Source organism: Cherax quadricarinatus, chromosome 3 (genome assembly GCF_038502225.1).
Source record: "Cherax quadricarinatus isolate ZL_2023a chromosome 3, ASM3850222v1, whole genome shotgun sequence".
NCBI lineage: Eukaryota > Metazoa > Arthropoda > Malacostraca > Decapoda > Parastacidae > Cherax > Cherax quadricarinatus.
Genome location: NC_091294.1, coordinates 44,093,854 through 44,116,784, shown reverse-complemented (window position 1 = coordinate 44,116,784; position 22,931 = coordinate 44,093,854). Strand labels below are relative to the sequence as shown.

At 42.6% G+C, this 22,931-nt stretch overlaps 1 protein-coding gene across 2 annotated transcripts in view; it reads left to right on the top strand.

Moving 5' to 3' along the window:
- Positions 1-12,430: 12,430 nt before the first annotated feature.
- The window catches only part of LOC128685365 (U11/U12 small nuclear ribonucleoprotein 48 kDa protein), a 49,774-nt gene continuing 39,273 nt past the window's right edge, over positions 12,431-22,931 (top strand). The window contains exons 1-3 of one of the 2 annotated variants that reach the window (XM_070091534.1): positions 12,447-12,493; positions 13,013-13,227; positions 21,139-21,253. In XM_070091534.1, the coding sequence (XP_069947635.1) occupies positions 13,066-13,227; positions 21,139-21,253 (277 nt within the window). In that variant the 5' untranslated portion in view covers positions 12,447-12,493; positions 13,013-13,065. Of the gene's footprint in view, positions 13,228-21,138; positions 21,254-22,931 lie in introns of both variants that reach the window. The other variant, XM_070091537.1, reaches the window with a different exon arrangement.

The following is a 22,931-nucleotide window of genomic DNA, read 5'->3' as shown; positions in this document are numbered from 1 at the left end:
TCAGTTCCTGATCAGCCGGGCTGTGGCTCGTACGTTGGTTTGCGTGCAGCCAGCAGCAACAGCCTGGTTGATCAGTCGCTGATCCACCAGGAGGCCTGGTCACAGACCGGGCCGCGGGGGCATTGACCCCCGAAACTCTCTCCAGGTAAACTCCAGGCAAACTCCCAGTAATTGAGGTGTTTTATCTCCGTTATGCGTGCTGTGAAGGTTCTCTGTACATTTTCTAGGTCAGCAATTTCACCTGCCTTGTAAGGTGCTGTTAGTGTGCAGCAATATTCCAGCCTAGATAGAACAAGTGACCTGAAGAGTGTCATCATTGGCTTGGCATCCCTAGTTTTGAAGGTTCTCTTTATCCATCCTGTCATTTTTCTAGCAGCTGCGATTGATACAGTGTTATGGTTCTTGAAGGTGAGATCCTCCGACATGATCACTCCCAGGTCTTTGACGTTTTCTGGCTGAAATTTGTTTTGTACTCTGATGAAGTTTTAATTTCCTCGTGTTTACCATATCGGAGTAATTGAAATTTCTCATCGTTGAACTTCATATTGTTTTCTGCAGTCCATTGAAAGATTTGGTTGATGTCCGCCTGGAGCCTTGCAGTGTCTGCAATGGAAGACACTGTCATGCAGATTTGGGTGTCATCTGCAAAGGAAGACACGGTGCTGTGGCTGACATCCTTGTCTATGTCAGATATGAGGATGAGAAACAAGATGGGAGTGAGTACTGTGCCTTGTGGAACAGAGCTTTTCACCGTAGCCGCCTCGGACTTTACTCTGTTGACTACTACTCTCTGTGTTCTGTTTGTGAGGAAATTATAGATCCATCTACCAACTTTTCCTGTTATTCCTTTAGCACGCATTTTGTGCGTTATTACACCATGGTCACACTTGTCGAAGGCTTTTGCAAAGTCTGTGTATATTACATCTGCATTCTTTTTGTCTTCTAGTGCATCTAGGGCCTTGTCGTAGTGATCCAATAGTTGAGACAGACAGGAGCAACCTGCTCTAAACCCATGTTGCCCTGGGTTGTGTAATTTATGGGTTTCTAGATGGGTGGTGATCTTGCTTCTTAGGACCCTTTCAAAGATTTTTATGATATGGGATGCTAGTGCTATCGGTCTGTATTATTATTATTATTATTATTATTATTATTATTATTATTATTATTATTATTATTATTATAATCAAGGGGGAAGCGCTAAACCCGTAGGATTATACAGCGCCTGTGGGGGGGATGTGGAAGGTATTCAGGCTTAATTCAGGAAACTGGAGCACAGATCCAATTCTCTGAATCAAGAGCCCCTCACCAGCATCAAGGAGCCTTCCTTGAGGGGTATCGGTCTGTAGTTCTTTGCTATTGCTTTACTGCCCCCTTTGTGGAGTGGGGCTAGGTCTGTTAGGTAATTTCCCTTATGTATGATGGGAAGCTGTGGAACAGCCTTGGGCCCTGGACACTTAATGTTTTTTCTTAGTGTATTCATGACACCCCTGCTTTTCGCTGGGGGGTATGTTGCACCATCTGCCTGGTCTTTTGCTTTTGTAGGGAGTGATTTCTGTGTGCAGATTTGGTACCAATTCCTATTAGGATTTTCCAAGTGTGGATTATGATGAATCTCTTGCCTGCCTTCCACGGGGTATAGGTAAAGGGACTTCACACATTCCCAGTAATTAAGGTGCTTGATTGAATTAATATGTGCTGTGCAGGTTCTTTGTACATTCTGTAGACCTTCAGTTTTACCTTCCTTGAATGGGACTATTAGTGTATAGGATAGTCTGCCCTCTGCATCTGCATTGCTGGATTAAGGAGATGAAGTGGAGACAAGCAAAGGAAGGAATGATGGAAGTGCATTTCTCAAAGACATTTTGGGATGGAAATGTGAAGGGCCCTTAGGAAGGAGCCAGTGATTATTCCTCCTGATACAAGTGTCATGGCAAAAAATGAGTGTCACCTCATCCTCACTAACGGGCCTCTTGTACACTTTGAAGGACAAAGCCCCCTCCAGGGAGGGGCTCTTGATCCAAACTGGACATTCTTCCCTTAGACTGAATCTGAAATGCCTCCCAGTCTCCAGGCACTGTTTGACTCCTCCAAACTTAGTGTTTCCCCATGATTAAAATAAGATGAGATAAAGTGAATCACTGGAAAGTGTCTTGTGTAGGAAGACAAGACAGAGAAGTTTGTGCTCCCTCGACCTATAAAACAGTTTTAGCATATAAAATGAATATATTATTAACCTCTAGAGTGAACTTGGAGAGTCTGAAAGTATTGATCCTGCCCCTCAAGGGAGGTTCCTTGATGCTGAAGAGGGGCTCTTGATCTAGGGAATTTGATCTGTGCTACGGTTCTCTGAATACCTTCCATACCCCCACAGGTGCTGTATAATTCCTACGGGTTTAGCGCTCACTCAAAAATACAGTACTGATCCTACTGAGGTCAGGGACATCAAAGCATCTAGAGTAAATGAGCAGAATGTCATAACATGCCTCAACCAAGTCATGGTGTTAAAAGTTAGTTACCGGGGGCGAAGGTTTACCAGGCTGGGGTGGCTAACGCTCTCGTTTCACCCGGCGAGGGCCTAGGTTCGATTCCCAGCCAGAGTAGAAACATTAGGCGCGTTTCTTTCCACCTGTTGTCTATGCTCCCCATCAGTAAAATGGGTACCTGGGTGTTAGTCGGCTGGTGTGGGTCGCATCCTGGGACACTGACCTAATTTGCCCGACATGCTGAGCATAACAAGGGGCTTTCTATATAGTAGTATGTCATTGTTGTCAGCTAGGCCTGTATACCATGTACATGTACTTGTAGTAAATAAAGATATTATTATTATTATGTTCATTATGCACCCAATACCCATCCTGTGGGCGGTAGTCAAAAGATTACAGAGGTACATAATGAGTCCAGGGATTGAGTTCCAAAATTTTGATAGCTGAGCAAGTTTCAAAGGTAATGAACTCCAGGTAGATCTGGTCACAATCATGACAAGTTATAAACGTATTTGCAGATTACAGAGGTACATAGTGGGTCCAGGGACTGGGCCCCCCAAATTTTGATAGCTGAACTAGGCACAAAGGTAATGAACTCACAAGTTACAAAGGTAATGAATCCTGTAAGTAAATTTACTTACGTTTATACATGGCTACAATCACGAGCAAATTATAGAGTAATGAGCAGTTCACACTTCCACACCTGGTCACAACTGTAATGAGTTATTCATGAAAATATTAATTGTTGGGTCACACACACGTGATGAGGTATCACCCTGGGTACCTGTGACGAGCGGGGTCCCACAGGGGTCGGTCCTAGGACCAGTGCTATTTTTGGTATATGTGAACGACATGATGGAAGGGTTAGACTCAGAAGTGTCCCTGTTCGCAGATGATGTGAAGTTAATGAGGAGAATTAAATCAGTTGAGGATCAGGTCGGGCTTCACAGAGACCTGGACAGGCTGGATACCTGGTCCAGCAACTGGCTTCTCGAATTTAACCCCGCCAAATACAGTCATGAAGATCAGGGAAGGGCAAAGAAGACCGCAGACGGAATATAGGCTAGGTGGCCAAAGGCTGCAAACCTCGCTCTAGGAGAAAGATCTTGGGGTGAGTATAACACCGAGCACGTCTCCAGAAGCACATATTAACCAGATAACTGCTGCAGCATATGGGCACCTGGCAAACCTGAGAACAGCGTTCTGATACCTTAGTAAGGAATCGTTCAAGACACTGTACACCTTGTACGTCAGGCCTATACTGGAGTATGCAGCACCTGTTTGGGACCCACACTTGATCAAGCACACCAAGAAATTAGGGAAAGTGCAAAGGTTTGCGACACGGTTAGTTCCAGAGCTAAGGGGAATGTCCTATGAAGAAAGGTTAAGGGAAATCGGCCTGACGACACTGGAGGACAGTTTGTTACAGAACCAACTAGAGGAAACAATCTGCTTGGCTTGGTTCTTGCCACAAAGAATCGCTAATTAATAATCTTGAGGTTAATGATGAGATTGGGGAAAGTGATCACAAATCACTTATTTTCAATATATCATGGAATTACCCAGATAACTGCAATCAAATCTCTGTCCCAGACTTTTGCTTGGCCAATTTCATGGGACTGAGAAATTACCTGAGTGGGCTAAATTGAGATGACTTGACTATGGGTCAGGGAGGTGATCTTGGTTGCCAGTATGACTTTTTCAGAGCAAAGCTCTAGCTGCCCAAATAACTTTTGTTACGAGCAGGGAAATTAGATCTAACAAAAATGATCCTAAATGGATGAACAATAGATTAAAACATCTCACTGGTCAAAAGACAGGCATATATAGGCGTATCAAAAGAGGGGATGGGCAGTTAAGAAATCAATATATTCAATTAAAGAGAGAAATAAAAAAAAGAATAAAAGCAAAAAGGGACTATGAGGCTAAGGTGGCAAGGGATTCGAAGACTAACCCAAAAGGGTTCTTTCAGGTATACAGAAGTAAGATTAGGCACAAGATAGGCCCACTTAAGAGTAACTCAGGTCAGACCACTGACAGTGATAAAGATATTTGTGAAATTTTGAATGCTTACTTCCTCTCAGTTTTTACCCAGGAAAATACTGTACTAGCGAAATTCCTGAAATAATAGACATGCACCATGTCACCAGTGTGACCATGTGACCATGGTGTAATAACGCACAAAATGCGTGCTAAAGGAATAACAGGAAAAGTCGGTCGATGGATCTATAATTTCCTCACTAACAGAACACAGAGAGCAGTAGTCAACAGAATAAAGTCAGAGGCGGCTACGATGAAAAGCTCTGTTCCACAAGGCACAGTACTCGCTCCCATCTTGTTTCTCATCCTCATATCTGACATAGACAAGGATGTCAGCCACAGCACCATGTCTTCCTTTGCAGATGACACTCGAATCTGCATGACAGTGTCTTCCATTGCAGATACTGCAAGGCTCCAGGCGGACATCAACCAAATCTTTCAGTGGGCTGCAGAAAACAATATGAAGTTCAACGATGAGAAATTTCAATTACTCAGATATGGTAACGAGGAAATTAAAACTTCATCAGAGTACAAAACGAATTCTGGCCACAAAACAGAGCGAAACACCAACGTCAAAGACCTGGGAGTGATCATGTCGGAGGATCTCACCTTCAAGGACCATAACATTGTATCAATCGCAGCTGCTAGAAAAATGACAGGATGGATAATGAGAACCTTCAAAACTAGGGATGCCAAGCCCATGATGACACTCTTCAGGTCACTTGTTCTATCTAGGCTGGAATATTGCTGCACACTAACAGCACCTTTCAAGGCAGGTGAAAATGCTGACCTAGAAAATGTACAGAGAACCTTCACGGCACGCAAAACGGAGATAAAACACCTCAATTACTGGGAGCGCTTGAAGTTCCTGAACCTGTATTCCCTGGAATGCAGGTGGGAGAGATACATGATTATATACACCTGGAAAATCCTAGAGGGACTAGTACCGAACTTGCACACGAAAATCACTCACAACGAGAGCAAAAGACTTCGCAGACGATGCAACATCCCCCCAATGAAAAGCAGGGGTGCCACTAGCACGTTAAGAGACCATACAATAAGTGTCAGGGGCCCGAGACTGTTCAACTGCCTCCCAGCATACATAAGGGGGATTACCAATAGACCCCTGGCAGTCTTCAAGCTGGCACTGGACAAGCACCTAAAGTCGGTACCTGACCAGCCGGGCTGTGGCTCGTGCGTTGGTTTGCGTGCAGCCAGCAGTAACAGCCTGGTTGATGAGGCTCTGATCCACCAGGAGGCCTGGTCACAGACCGGGCGGCGGGGGCGTTGACCCCCGGAACTCTCTCCAGGTAAACTCCAGAACAGGACGATAATAAACTATGCACGATTGTGGTAACTAGTGATATGGTCCTCAGACAGATAGAGAAATAAAAACCTAACAAATCCCCAGGCCCTGATGAACTGTTTGCAAGGGTGTTAAAGGAATATAAAGAGGGACTTAGCATATTGGGGGGATGCACCATCCCCCCAATGAAAAGCAGGGGTGTCACTAGCACGTTAAGAGACCATACAATAAGTGTCAGGGGCCCAAGACTGTTCAACTGCCTCCCAGCACACATAAGGGGGATTACCAACAGACCCCTGGCAGTCTTCAAGCTGGCACTGGACAAGCACCTAAAGTCAGTTCCGGATCAGCCGGGCTGTGGCTCGTACGTTGGTTTGCGTGCAGCCAGCAGCAACAGCCTGGTTGATCAGGCTCTGATCCACCAGGAGGCCTGGTCACAGACCGGGCCGCGGGGGCGTTGACCCCCGGAACTCTCTCCAGGTAAACTCCAGGTAATACCTTTGGCTAATCTTTTCAACATATCACTACAAACTGGCATAGTGCCTGATAAGTGGAAAATGGCAAATGTAATACCTATTTACAAGGCAGGTGACAGGTCCTTAACTTCGAACTATAGACCAATAAACCTTACCTCCATAGTGGGAAAAATTATGGAATCAATAATTGCCGAAGCAATTCGTAGCCATCTTGATAGGCATAAAGTTAGTTTAAGTTTAGTTTAATATCTTTATTATGCACCCCATACCCATCCTGTGGGCGGTAGTCAAAATATTACAAAGGTACATAATGGGTCCAGGGACTGGACCCCAAAGTTATGATAGCTGAACTAGTTACAAAGGTTTGTAGATGAATGGTTCAGAGAACCGACATGTTGATAAATTAGACACATGTGCAACTCTTGGGTATCTTTATTGAGGAAACGTTTCGCCACACAGTGGCTTCATCAGTCCATACAAAGGAGAATCTTGAAGAACAGGAGGAGATTGAGGGACTGATTACCTCGTTCTCCTCCTGTTCTTCAAGATTCTCCTTTGTATGGACTGATGAAGCCACTGTGTGGCGAAACGTTTCCTCAATAAAGATACCCAAGAGTTGCACATGTGTCTAATTTATAAACATGTGGGTTCTCTGAACCATTCATCTACAAACCTGTCAGACACTGCAACTTCTTGGGATCTTAATACTTGGGAATTCTTCGCTTGCCTAATTCTTGGGCACGACCTACTTCCACATTGAACAAATGTGACACCACCTATGACTGCTGCACCTCTCCTGCCAACGGTTTATAAGCTCCTCCGCACGTATGCCGTATTCTATTCAAGATTGATGGACTGACCACATCGACTCAAGGTTGAGGGACTGATTACCTCATTCTCCTCCTGTTCTTCAAGATTCTCCTTTGTATGGACTGATGAAGCCACTGTGTGGCGAAACGTTTCCTCAATAAAGATACCCAAGAGTTGCACATGTGTCTAATTTATCTTATAGTTACAAAGGTAATGAACTCCAGGTAGATCTGGTCACAATCATGGCAAGTTACAGAGGTAATGAATCAGCCTCACTCCTATACATGGTTACAGTCATGAACAAATTACAAAGTAATGAGCCACTGATACGTCCACACCTGGTCACAATTGTAATGAGTTATAAATACAAATATTAAATGGGTCATACAGCCACACTAGCGCGCGCGCACCACGAGGGCGCACGCACAGAGCGTGCAAATATATGCATACACACAAGCACGCACACACACACACACACACACACACACACACACACACACACACACACACACACACACACACACACACACACACACACACACCCACACACACATATTCTCTGATCCATTGCAGTGCCTTTCCTGTTATGTGTGCCTGGTCCTCTAGCTTTTGCGGTAACCTCTTGTGAGGAACTGTGTCGAAGGCCTTCTTGCAGTCCAAAAATATGCAGTCGATCCACCCCTCTCTCTCTTGTCTTACTTCTGTCATCTTGTCATAAAACTCTAGTAGGTTTGTGACACAGGATTTTCCTTCCCTGAAACCGTGCTGGTTGTCAATTATACACTTGTTTCTTTCCAGGTGCCCCACCACTCTCCTCCTGATGATCTTCTCCATGACCTTGCATACTATACACGTTAGTGATACAGGTCTGTAGTTTAGTGCCTCATGTCTGTCTCCCTTTTTAAAAATTGGGACTACATTTGCCATTTTCATTACCTCAGGGAGTTGCCCAGTTTCAAATGATGTGTTGAAGATCTTTGTTAACGGCTCACACAATATCTCTGCTCCCTCTTTAAGGATCCATGGAGAGATGTTGTCTGGTCCCACCGCCTTTGAGGTGTCAAGTTCGCATAACAGCTTCTTCACCTCCTCCTTGGTTATATGTACCTCATCCAGCACTTGCTGGTGTGCACCCCTGTTCTGATTTCCTGGAGTCCTACTGGTTTCCACTGTAAATACCTCTTTAAATCTTGTGTTGAGCTCCTGACAAACCTCTCGGTCGTTTCTTGTGAATTCCCCATCACCCTTCCTCAGTCTGATTACCTGGTCCTTGACTGTTGTTTTCCTCCTGATGTGGCTGTACAACAGCTTCGGGTCAGTCTTTACTTTTGATGCTATGTCATTTTCATATTGTCTCTGAGCCTCCCTTCTTATCTGTGCATATTCGTTTCTGGCTCTTCGGCTGATTTCTTTATTTTCCTGAGTTCTCTGTCTTCTGTACCTTTTCCATTCTCTAGTACACCTAGTTTTTGCCTCCCTACACCTTTGGGTGAACCAAGGACTCGTTATGTTCTTCCCATTATTTCTGTTTCCCTTGGGAACAAACCTCTCCTCTGCCTCCTTGCATTTTGTTGCTACATAGTCCATCATTTCTTGTACTGGTTTTCCTGTCAGTTCCCTCTCCCACTGAATGTCTTGAAGGAAGTTCCTCATGCCTGAGTAGTTCCCCCTTTTGTAGTTTGGTTTTTCCCAGCCTATTCCTGCTGCTCTCTCCACTTGGAGCTCAACTATGTAGTCGAAGCACAGAACCACATGATCACTAGCTCCCAGGGGCCTTTCATACATGATACCCTCGATGTCCGAACTACTCATGGTGAATACAAGGTCCAACCTTGCTGGTTCATCCTCTCCTCTCTCTCTGGTAGTGTCTCTAACATGTTGATGCATGAGGTTTTCCAGACACTCTTCAGGTCACTTGTTCTATCTAGGCTGGAATATTGCTGCACACTAACAGCACCTTTCAAGGCAGGTGAAATTGCCGACCTAGAAAATGTACAGAGAACTTTCACGGCGCGCATAACGGAGATAAAACACCTCAATTACTGGGAGCGCTTGAGGTTCCTAAACCTGTATTCCCTGGAACGCAGGAGGGAGAGATACATGATTATATACACCTGGAAAATCCTAGAGGGACTAGTACCGAACTTGCACACGAAAATCACTCACTGCGAAAGCAAAAGACTTGGCAGACGATGCACCACCCCCCCAATGAAAAGCAGGGGTGTCACTAGCACGTTAAGAGACCATACAATAAGTGTCAGGGGCCCGAGACTGTTCAACTGCCTCCCAGCACACATAAGGGGGATTACCAACAGACCCCTGGCAGTCTTCAAGCTGGCACTGGACAAGCACCTAAAGTCAGTTCCTGATCAGCCGGGCTGTGGCTCGTACGTTGGTTTGCGTGCAGCCAGCAGCAACAGCCTGGTTGATCAGGCGCTGATCCACCAGGAGGCCTGGTCACAGACCGGGCCGCGGGGGCGTTGACCCCCGGAACTCTCTCCAGGTAAACTCCAGGTATCTTGCACCAACTGAGCCCACGGAAGTCACCGAGATTATAAAGTCACTTAAAAATAACTCGGGGAATCTGTCTCATGTCCCACCATTACTGTACAAGCGAGCGGCCCATGTCCTTTCGCATGCTATTTCATTACTTTTTAACAAGTCACTAGAGACTAGCACCTTCCCGAAACTACTCAAGATGGCAAGGGTTACACCAATACATAAAGGTGGTGACCCTACAGACTTAAACAACTATAGGCCAATATCTAACTTACCATTGCTATCCAAAATCTTTGAGAAACTCGTGCACAGGAGACTGTATTCATTTATAACGGCTCAAAACATACTCAATCCCTGCCAATTTGGATTCAGGAAAAATAAAAGCACTAATGATGCAATCATAAAAATGCTAGATCTGCTTTACACAGCATTGGAAAATAAGGAATATCCACTAGGAATTTTTATTGACCTACGAAAAGCTTTTGACACATTAGACCACGACATCCTACTCCACAAACTTGATCATTACGGTATAAGAGACTACCGCCCACAGGATGGGTATGGGGTGCATAAAGATATTAAACTAAAGTGTGTGTGTGTGTGTGTGTGTGTGTGTGTGTGTGTGTGTGTGTGTGTGTGTGTGTGTGTGTGTGTGTGTGTGTGTGTGTGTGTGTGTGTGTGTGTGTGGTGTGTGTGACTCAACAATCAATATTTGCACCAATAACTCATTACAGTTGTGACCGGGTGTGGAAGTGTGAATTGCTCATTACTCTATAATTTGTTCATGATTGTAGCCAAAGTATAAACGTAAGTAACCATTCTACAGAATTCATTACCTTTGTAACTTGTGAGCTCATTGCCTTTGTACCTAGTTCAGCTATCAAAACTTTGGGGGCCCAGTCCCTGGACCCATTACGTACCTCTGTAATCTGTAAATACCTTTGTAACTTGTCATGATTGTGACCAGACTTACCTGGAGTTCATTACCTTTGTAAATTGTGAGTTCATTACCTTTGTAAATTGTGAGTTCATTACCTTTGTAAATTGTGAGTTCATTGCCTCTGTAACTTGCTCAGCTATCAAAACTTTGGAGTCCAGTCCCTGGACCAATTATGTACCTCTGTAATCTTTTGACTACCGCCCACAGGATGGGTATGGGGTGCATAATAAACATATTAAACTAAACTACGGTATAAGAGGCCATGCGCTTGCTTATTTCAAATCTTACATTACTAATAGGTATCAGTACGTCACCATTAAAGACACAGCATCAGCAACACGGCCACTTGATACTGGAGTTCCGCAGGGAAGTGTCCTTGGTCCCCTGCTCTTCCTCATATACATCAATGACCTTCCAAACGTATCCCAACACCTGAAACCCATTCTCTTTGCTGACGACACGACTTATGTCATCTCTCACCCTAATCTTGCCACCCTCAACGCCATCGTGAATGAGGAGCTGATTAAAATATCGACTTGGATGACAGCCAATAAACTTACGCTTAACACTGACAAAACCTACTATATTATGTTTGGTAGCAGAGCAGGAGATGCACAAATTAACATTAAGATTGACAACACTCTAATTACCAGAAATAATGGGGGCAAATTCCTAGGCTTATACCTTGACAACAACCTGAATTTCAGCACCCATATCCAGCATATAACCAAAAAAGTATCCAAAACGGTTGGGATCCTCTCCAAGATACGATACTACGTGCCGCAAAATGCCCTTCTCACACTATACCACTCACTTATTTATCCATACCTCACCTATGCTATTTGTGCTTGGGGATCAACTGCAGCAACACACCTAAAGCCAATAATAACCCAACAAAAAGCTGCAGTAAGAATAATCACTAAATTCCATCCCTGGCAACACACCCCCCCACTCTTCATAGATCTAAACTTACTCCCTGTTCAGAACATCCACACTTACTACTGTGCAATCTACATCTACAGGACCTTAAACTCCAATATCAACCTTGACCTAAAACGCTTTCTTGATAGTTGTGACAGAACCCACAGGCATAACACCAGACACAAACATCTCTACGACATTCCCCGTGTCCGACTAAACCTTTACAAAAATTCAATGTATGTCAAAGGCCCTAAAATCTGGAACACCCTACATGAGAGCTCTAGAACTGCAGACACATTCATCACCTTCAAAACTACCATTAGAAAACATCTTATCTCCCTGATACACCCCGTCAACTAACTACACGAATACCACCTGGTGGTTCACACTTACACTCACTCACTCATTTGACCATAAACAGAAATATTAATCTCAATCTTAAAATAATGAATCCTGTGATACTCCAATACTGAAACTATGTACTGTGCCAAAACAAAAGCATTCACATTGCTAAACTCACAAACTAGTATTTAGTCACTTAGCCATAATACCAACTTACCTCATAATTTATAATATTTTACAATTAAGAATAAAACTAAGTCTGCCCGAAATGCCTAGTAAGTAAGTAAGTAAGTAAATTTATTCAGGTATACACAATACAGTTACATAGAATTATCTTACATAGCAGCATATGTGTAGAGAACCTAGGATAACCCAAAAAAGTCAGACAGAGTGACTTATTTCCATTGGGGTCCTTTAACTTTAACGCCTAGCCATGCTAAGCGTTCCAGTGGTACACTCTGTAATCACTATTTTACTACATGTAAACCAAACAATAACCAAATTTCTGTAAACTCAGCATTGTAATCCTTATAGAGAATAAACTTTGAATTTGAATTTGAATTGAAGGGTCATCGTAGATGGGCGGTCTAACAGGTAGTGCACCAAGGGTTTCGGAACCACCCGGTCACAGTGGGCACAGAGCTCCTCTCGTGCCCGTTCAACGATCCCTGCAGTGGTGGGATACCCTAAGCGTAGGCGGTGGATATTCACCCGCAGTTCCCTAGTCTGCGTCCGAATACATGGAGGGGGCGCCCTGTCAGTCGCTCTGTCATACCAGCGGCGGCTCCGTGAATCCCCAGGGTCAGGGAGTGGGCACCTGGCTGCCTGGTGGCCAAAGCTTTCGCTTCACACACTGAGGGCCCGGGGTTCGATTCCCGGCGGATGGAAACATTTCGACGCGTTTCCTTACACCTGTTGACCTGTTCACCTCCACCCCTTTAAAAATCATGGTTATGATTATAACCGTTATTAGGGTATTAGCTGGACCCCCAGTGAAATTAAGTTAAGGACTCCAATGGAAATAACTCAAGGACTCCAATGGAAATAAGTCACTTTTTTTTTTTTTTTTTTTTTTTTTTTTTGGGGGGGGGGTTATCGTAAGTAATCTACACATATGCTGCTATATATAATAATTATCATGCACAGTACAGTTACATAAATTATACATAATATACATAAGTGTATCATAATACAGTTGTTACTCTGCACCTCGCCCATCACTGCCCTTAAACCAAACTTGTAACAACAATGACGCTTCTGGCTCGCCAAGATTATTTGCAAAGTCTCACAGGTTTCATTCAGTCATCAAGAGATGCAATTAAGAAATTTACCCAAGAGATGGGCTGGACGGTGCCCCCTGAAAGACCCAGATCAAAGATGGAAAACTCGCCTTTATCTAGCCATACCAAGGTAAGTAAGTCATATATGTCAGGGTTTGTTTGTCTTCATTTTGTCATATAATTTTTTTTTTAATAATCTTTCCCCTCAAGGGAGGTTCCTTGACGCTGTTGAGGGGCTCTTGATCTAGGGAATTGGATCTGTGCTCCGGTTCTCTGAATTAAGCTTGAATACCTTCCATCCCCACCACAGGTGCTGTATGCTCCTACGGGTTTAGCGCTTCCCCGTGATTATAATACTGATAATCCACAGTTGCATGATGTAGCTTATACAGACCATAACTGAGATCAGTAACATGCTATATAGAAAGTCCCTGGTTATGCAGAACATTTTGGGCAACTTTGGTTAATTTTGTCCCCAGGATGCGACCCACACCAGTCGGCTAACAGCCAGGCACCTTACTGCTAGGTGAACCGAGACAGCTGGTGTAAGGTGACTTAACACCCAGGTACCTACTTACAGCTAGGTGAACCGAGACAGATTAGATTTTGCCACCGAAGTGGCTAGTTTATTGTGCACCCCATATCCATCCTGTGGATGGTAACGCGAGAGCATATGGATACACAAAAGGCCTAGGAACTAGGCCCCAAAGGGTTAACAGGAATACATATGGATTTATATCTACATATCTATAGTTCACTTATCTGTTACAAACAAATTTAGTAAATTTGCTTAGTATATCTGGTATCTTATTTTCATTAATAAGATATCTTGACATGTCACATAGGTTATTATACTGTCTGTCTTTGTATTCCTCAATAAGTGGACAATTAAGCACATAGTGTTCAAGAGAGTGACCATATGCCTGATCACATAATTTACATTTAGTTTGATCATCATCTGTGTGTCTCCCAAACTGCCAGAAGTACTTGTAACCAAGCCTAAGTCTGGCCACTACAACATCAGTCAGTACTTGTAACCAAGCCTAAGCCTGGCCACTACAACATCAGTCAGTACTTGTAACCAAGCCTAAGCCTGGCCACTACAACATCAGTCAGTACTTGTAACCAAGCCTAAGCCTGGCCACTACAACATCAGTCAGTCTGTTCACATTGCAAGTTGCTCCATAAACATACTTATCTACGTTCATGTTATCATAGTGGGTTATAGATCTACTCTGGCTTCTAATGCATTCCTATAACAATCATTTTCATTATTTACTTCTCTCCTAATATTATTCCTAATGCTAGACACAGTTATACCAAAGTTATATTCTACATTCTCCTTCTGGAGTTTACCTGGAGTTTACCTGGAGAGAGTTTCGGGGGTCAACGCCCCCGTGGCCCGGTCTGTGACCAGGCCTCCTGGTGGATCAGCGCCTGATCAACCAGGCTGTTGCTGCTGGCTGCACGCAAACCAACGTACGAGCCACAGCCCGGCTGATCAGGAACTGACTTTAGGTGCTTGTCCAGTGCCAGCTTGAAGACTGCCAGGGGTCTGTTGGTAATCCCCCTTATGTGTGCTGGGAGGCAGTTGAACAGTCTCGGGCCCCTGACACTTATTGTATGGTCTCTTAACGTGCTAGTGACACCCCTGCTTTTCATTGGGGGGATGGTGCATCGTCTGCCAAGTCTTTTGCTTTCGTAGTGAGTGATTTTCGTGTGCAAGTTCGGTACTAGTCCCTCTAGGATTTTCCAGGTGTATATAATCATGTATCTCTCCCTCCTGCGTTCCAGGGAATACAGGTTTAGAAACCTCAAGCGCTCCCAGTAATTGAGGTGTTTTATCTCCGTTATGCGCGCCGTGAAAGTTCTCTGTACATTTTCTAGGTCGGCAATTTCACCTGCCTTGAAAGGTGCTGTTAGAGTGCAGCAATATTCCAGCCTAGATAGAACAAGTGACCTGAAGAGTGTCATCATGGGCTTGGCCTCCCTAGTTTTGAAGGTTCTCATTATCCATCCTGTCATTTTTCTAGCAGATGCGATTGATACAATGTTATGGTCCTTGAAGGTGAGATCCTCCGACATAATCACTCCCAGGTCTTTGACGTTGGTGTTTCGCTCTATTTTGTGGCCAGAATTTGTTTTGTACTCTGATGAAGATTTAATTTCCTCATGTTTACCATATCTGAGTAATTGAAATTTCTCATCGTTGAACTTCATATTGTTTTCTGCAGCCCACTGAAAGATTTGGTTGATGTCCGCCTGGAGCCTTGCAGTGTCTGCAATGGAAGACACTGTCATGCAGATTCGGGTGTCATCTGCAAAGGAAGACACGGTGCTGTGGCTGACATCCTTGTCTATGTCGGATATGAGGATGAGGAACAAGATGGGAGCTAGTACTGTGCCTTGTGGAACAGAGCTTTTCACCGTAGCTGCCTCGGACTTTACTCTGTTGACGACTACTCTCTGTGTTCTGTTAGTGAGGAAATTATAGATCCATCGACCGACTTTTCCTGTTATTCCTTTAGCGCGCATTTTGTGCGCTATTACGCCATGGTCACACTTGTCGAAGGCTTTTGCAAAGTCTGTATATATTACATCTGCATTCTTTTTGTCTTCTAGTGCATTTAGGACCTTGTCGTAGTGATCCAGTAGTTGAGACAGACAGGAGCGACCTGTTCTAAACCCATGTTGCCCTGGGTTGTGTAACTGATGGGTTTCTAGATGGGTGGTGATCTTGCTTCTTAGGACCCTTTCAAAGATTTTTATGATATGGGATGTTAGTGCTATTGGTCTGTAGTTCTTTGCTGTTGCTTTACTGCCCCCTTTGTGGAGTGGGGCTATGTCTGTTGTTTTTAGTAACTGAGGGACGACCCCCGTGTCCATGCTCCCTCTCCATAGGATGGAAAAGGCTCGTGATAGGGGCTTCTTGCAGTTCGTGATGAACACAGAGTTTCATGAGTCTGGCCCTGGGGCAGAGTGCATGGGCATGTCATTTATCGCCTGTTCGAAGTCATTTGGCGTCAGGATAACATCGGATAGGCTTGTGTTAATCAAATTTTGTGGCTCTCTCATAAAAAATTCATTTTGATCTTCGACTCTCAGTCTGGTTAGCGGCTTGCTAAAAACTGAGTCATATTGGGACTTGAGTAGCTCACTCATTTCCTTGTTGTCATCTGTGTAGGACCCATCTTGTTTAAGTAGGGGCCCAATACTGGACGTTGTTCTCGATTTTGATTTGGCATAGGAGAAGAAATACTTTGGGTTTCTTTCGATTTCATTTATGGCTTTTAGTTCTTCCCGCGATTCCTGACTCCTAAAGGATTCTTTTAGCTTAAGTTCGATGCTTGCTATTTCTCTGACCAGTGTCTCCCTGCGCATTTCAGATATATTGACCTCTTTTAGCCGCTCTGTTATTCTGGGTACTCTTCTTGGCTAACATATCAACTTTATCATGAAGGAGTAATCCAAACCATACCCCCGGCCGGGATTGAACCCGCGGTCGTAGTCTCAAAACTCCAGCCCGTCGCGTTTGCCACTAGACCAGCTAGCTGGTCTAGTGGCTAACGCGACGGGCTGGAGTTTTGAGACTCTATGACCGCGGGTTCAATCCCGGCCGGGGGTATGGTTTGTTTGCAATCGTGTCATTACGATTTCTTAAGTCGAGTAATCCAATGTATGATGGGATCCATAGCAATTGTACATTGACAGCAGGTGTAAAGTGACTTAACGCCCAGGCACCTACTTACAGCTAGGTGAACCGAGACAGCAGGTGTAAGGTGACTTAACACCCAGGTACCTACTTTCAGCTGGGTAAACAGGGCAACGTGTGTAAGGAAACATGCCCAACATTTCTGCCCATGCTGGTGATCGAACCATAGACACTCGGTAAGCTGAGTGCGTTATCAGCAGCTTGTATCACTTGTGTGTAACAAAATTATATGTATTATGTATTTATTGCCCAAATAAAAGCTTTTCTCTTCAAGCAGACCAAAGCTACCCTACCACTTTCTTTGATCAAACATAATTGGCTCCCATTAACTTGTCTTCAGTGACTTTATGACCTCTATGGGTTTAATTCTTTCCATTAATATATATAACAAAAAAGTATCCTAAAATTTTTGGGGCAAGATTTTCTTATGGCATGAAACAGTTAGATTTCACTTTTATTTAATACCTCTTCCCAGAGTAGATCTATAACCCACTATGATAACATGAACGTAGATAAGTATGTTTATGGAGCAACTTGCAATGTGAACAGACTGACTGATGTTGTAGTGGCCAGGCTTAGGCTTGGTTACAAGTACTTCTGGCAGTTTGGGAGACACACAGATGATGATCAAACTAAATGTAAATTATGTGATCAGGCATATGGTCACTGTCTTGAACACTGTGCTTAATTGTCCACTTATTGAGGAATACAAAGACAGACAGTATAATAACCTATGTGACATGTCAAGATATCTTATTAATGAAAATAAGATACCAGATATACTAAGCAAATTTCCTAAATTTGCTTGTAACAGATAAGTGAACTATAGATATGTAGATATAAATCCATATGTATTCCTGTTAACCCTGTGGGGCCTAGTTCCTAGGCCTTTTGTGTATCCATATGCTCTTGCGCTACCGTCCACAGGATGGATATGGGGTGCACAATAAACTAGCCACTTCGGTGGCAAAATCTAAAATCCAGTAGGCAGCAGATGGATGGATGGTGGGAGATGGCCACTGTGTTAAAAAAGAAAAGAATGTATTTATTTATTTATTTACAAGTAAGGGGAATAAGTCTGTTGTGTATACCTAGTAAAGTGTATGGTAGAGTTGTTATTGAAAGAATTAAGAGTAAGACTGAAAGTGGGATAGCAGATGACCGAGGAGGCTTTAGGAAAGGTAGGGGGTGTGTAGACCAAGTGTTTACAGTGAAACATATATGTGAACAGTATTTAAATAAGGCATTTATGGATTTGGAAAAGGCATATGACAAGGTGGATAGGGGGACAGTGTGGCAGATGTTGCAAATACATACATGGAATAGGAGGTAGGTTACTGAAAGCAGTTAAGAGTTTTTACGAGGATAGTGAGACTCAGGGTAGAATATGTAGGAGAGGGGGAGATTATTTCCTAGTAAAAGTAGGCCTTAGACAAGGATGTGTGATGTCACCATATATATTTATAGATATATTTATAGATATATTTATATTTATATATATATATAGATATATATTTATAGATATATATATATTTATAGATATTTATATATTTATAGATATTTATAGATAGAGTTGTAAGAGAAGTGAATGCTCAGGTGTTGGCAAGAGGTGTGGGGTTAAAAGATAAAGAATCTAATGCAAAGTGGGAGTTGTCACAGTTGCTCTTTGCTGATGACACTGTGCTTTGGGAAAATTCTGAAGAGAAGTTGCTCATGTGCAAGGATCTCTTGACGTCACAGCTAACAAAGGAGCCTACCTATAAAGTAGCTGGGATTATCTAAGTATACTGCGCAGTATACAGTAACGCTACTGACAGAGGTTGGTGGATGAGTTTGGTAGGGTATGTAAAAGAAGAAAATTAAAAGTGAATATAGGAAAGAGTAAGGTGATGAGGATTAAAAAAAAATAGGTAACGAAAGATTGAATATCTAATTGGAGGGTGAGAGTATGTAGGAGGTGAATATATTCAGATATTTAGGCATGGACATGTCAGCAGATGGATCTATGAAAGATGAAACAAATTGATGAGGGGAAAAAGGTGTGTGGTGCTCTTAGGATTCTGTGGAGACAAAGAATTTTGTCCATGGAGGCAAAGGGGGGAATGTATGAGAGTATAGTTGTACCAACGCTGTTACATGGGTGTGAAGTATGGGTGGTGAATGTTGCAACAAGGAGAAGGATGGAGGCAGTGGAGATGTTGTGTCTGAGGGCAATGTGTGGTGTGAATATAATGCAGAGAATTCCTAGTTTGGAAATTAGGAGGAGGTGCGGGATTACCAAAACTATTATCCAGAGGGCTGAGGAGTGATTGTTGAGGTGGTTCAGACATGTAGAGAGGATGGAACAAAATAAGATGACTTCAAGAGTGTTTAGATCTACAGTGGAGGGAAGGCGGGGTAGGGGTTGGCCTAGGCAAGGTTGGAGGGAGGGGGTAAAGGAGGTTTTGTGTGCGAGGGGTTTGGACTTCCAGCAAGCATGTGTGAGCATGTTAGATAGGAGTGAATGGAGACAAATGGTTTTTAGGACTTGAAGTGTGGTTGGAATGTGAGCAAAGTAACATTTATGAAGGGATTCAGGGAAACCAGCAGGCCAGACTTGAGTCCTGGAGATGGAAAGTACAGTGCCTGCATTCTGAAGGAGGAGTGTTATTGTTGCAGTTTTATAACTGGAGTGTAAGTGTGCCTCTGGCCTGACAGTGATGGAGTGAATGATGATGAAAGTTTTTCTTTTTCGGGCCACCATGCCTTAATGGAAAATGGCCGAGATGGTAATAAAAAAAAGAAAGTTTATTCAGGTACAGGTACACATAAATAGTTAAAGTATCATACATGACAACATATATATGTACAGTGGAACCTCAAAAATCGAACTTTCTTTGGTCCAGAAGGCTGTTAGAGTGCCACTACCGAACGAATTTATTCCCATCAGCAATAATGTAAATTAGATTAGTCCATTTAAGACCCTCAAAAATACACTTGTAAAAGCACTTACAAAAATACACTTATATAATTGGTTGAGTTGGGAGCAGTTCGATTTTTGAGGTTCCACTGTATATGTACATAGATTATGAAGGATAACTTCCCCCCCAAAAAGTCAGAGTAAATTATTTCCATTGTAGGTATGTCTGTATTTATTCTCATAATCTGCAGGTCAGTGTGCACCCAGGATATTCTTTTTTTTTTTTTACCCCATAACTCTGTATGTATGTATTTATCTATGTATTTCTGTACGGTATTTGTTTATTTTCATAATTTGCAGAATATGGTTTTTTTATTTATTCTCAATTTGCAGAATATGCTTTTTTTGTGCCCCATGACTCTGCCATATTTTTTGCCCCAGAATACTACAGTACTTGTATTGTATTCTTTCTAGATTATCATGCTTATACATTATTTGTAGCTGTATTTCAACATGCATATTTGATTAAATTAGACACATGTGCAACTCTTGGGTATCTTTATTGAGGAAACGTTTTGCCACAGAGTGGCTTCATCAGTCCATACAAAGGAGAAACTTGAAGAACAGGAGGAGAATGAGGTAATCAGTCCCTCAACCTTGAATCGATGTGGTCAGTCCATTCAAGATTGATGGACTGACCACATCGACTCAAGGTTGAGGGACTGATTACCTCATTCTCCTCCTGTTCTCCAAGTTTCTCCTTTGTATGGACTGATGAAGCCACTGTGTGGCAAAACGTTTCCTCAATAAAGATACCCAAGAGTTGCACATGTGTCTAATTTAACGTGTCGGTTCTCTGAACCATTCATCTACGTGCATATTTGACCCCATCTCTGCCTTGCTCACACTCTATCAGCACTAATTTGTTTGGAAGATAATTAAATTTCAAAATGATAATTTTTGGTAATTCTCTGCAAAATGCTTGGCAGTGGAGTGGGAAAGAGTAAGGATACTGGAAGTCTGACTCATGATCAGCTTCATGGATATCTGGTGATACATCTTCATGACAGTTTACTCATATCTTGCTCATTCTAAGTGAAAAGACAATGTGATATGGTATGAGGATACTAGCTCTCTGTATTGTTAATTAATTTTTATCTTCTTTCAACAAACTGGTCATATCTCACCAAAGCAGGGTGGCCCAAAGAGAAAAACAAAAGTTTCTCTTTTTTTAACTTTAGTAATGTATACAGAAGGGGTTACTAACCCCTTGCTCCCAGCATTTTAGTCACCTTTTACAACACGCATGGCTTACAGTGGAAGAATTCTGTTCCACTTCCTCATGGAGAATTAATTTTAATGTTATTTCAAAATTATAAAGTATAGTAGAACCTATATATTCCATATAAATATCATATTTTGTTTTTCAGTGTCCTGAGGCTTCTCAAAATGGCATGGATACACGAATATACAATGAGTACAGCAATGAGCCATTGCTACCGTCAAACCTTGTCTCTTCAACACCTATCTTTAATGTTACTATTGGTAAGAAATTCCAAGACTTTCTCTTTATATTTAACATTTTCTTTGATGCTGTACTTCAAAGAATGGCTAATCACATGTAATGAAGATTTAATTTTAATACCATTACATACTGTAGCAGTGTTCTTGTAGACTGGTTGCACTCATATCTGTGTTGTTTATTATGTCATATTAGATCAGTGGTGATAGATAAATAAGCTGTAGAGTTGATATTAGTGTTATATTGAAGTATTTTCTATTGCCTCCTGAGAGCAGGAATTCCGATGGAATGGATTAATGGCATTTCAGTTAATTTAAATGAGGAAAATTGATTTGATACACGAGCAGATTGAGTTGCGACCTAGATCACAGAACGGATTAAACTGGTAAGTCGAGGTTCCACTGTATACAGTGGACCCCCGGTTAACGAACTTTTTTCATTCCAGTAGTATGTTCAGGTGCCAGTACTGACCGAATTTTTTCCCATAAGGAATATTGTGAAGTAGATTAGTCCATTTCAGACCCCCAAACATACACGTACAAACGCACTTACATAAATACACTTACATAATAATATTGGTCGCATTTGGAGGTGATCGTTAACCGGGGGTCCACTGTATTTATAGAAGGGGTTGTAAAAGAAGTAAATGCTATGGTGTTGAGGAGAGGGCTGGGATTAAATTATGCAGATTCAAATACAAAATGGGAGTTGACACAGTTACTTTTTGCTGATGATACTGTGCTTTTGGCAGATTCTGAGGCCTGGTCACAGACCGGGCCATGGGGGCGTTGACCCCCGGAACTCTCTCCAGGTAAACTCCCGGTTAATGGATGAGTTTGGGAGGGTGTGTAAAGGAAGAAAGTTGAAAGTGAACATAGGTAAGAGTAAGGTGATGAGGATATCAAATGATTTAGATCAGAAAAAATTGGATATCAGATTGGAGAGAGGGAGTATGGAAGAGGTGAATGTGTTCAGATATTTGGGAGTAGACTTGTTGGTGGATGGGTTCATAGTGGATGAGGTAAACCATATAACTGATGGAGAAATGGTGGGTGGTGGTATCTGATCTAGGTAAATTACCCCAAGTCACTACTAAAGTAACCTTCAGGTTTCATAATGAAGCAGCCATTAATAACTTCACAGCAGCAATGACAAGCATCGACTGGCAAACTGAGCTAGAAATCTATACAGGTACTGATGAATGTATTAATAAGTTTCTAAAAAAGACCCAATACCTCTATAACAAGCAGTGCCCTAAAAAACTAAACAGAGCACAGCTAAGAGACTGAACAGTCCCTGGCTAACACATGGGTCACATAACCAGAGACCAAACAAAGCGTTACTCATCTATCCTAACCAGCCTGATAAGAAGGGCAGAAAAATTTTATTATGAGAACAGATTATCCAACTTAAAAGGTGATATAAAAAAGACCTGGAAAACCCTATCTGAAATTCTAGTAACAAAAAAGATATCAGGAAACAGAACAGTCACATTAACAAAACCAGATGAACCCCTACTCCCACCTACTGAAACAACAAACAGACTCAATGTTTTCTTCTCCACCATAGGAAAAAACTTTGCGGGTAAAATCCCAGGCTCAAATGCCCCACCCAATGACTACCTCACTGGCACCTACCCGAACACACTATTCATAGCTCCGACCATCCCAACAGAAGTCTCACTTACTATCAACACACTAA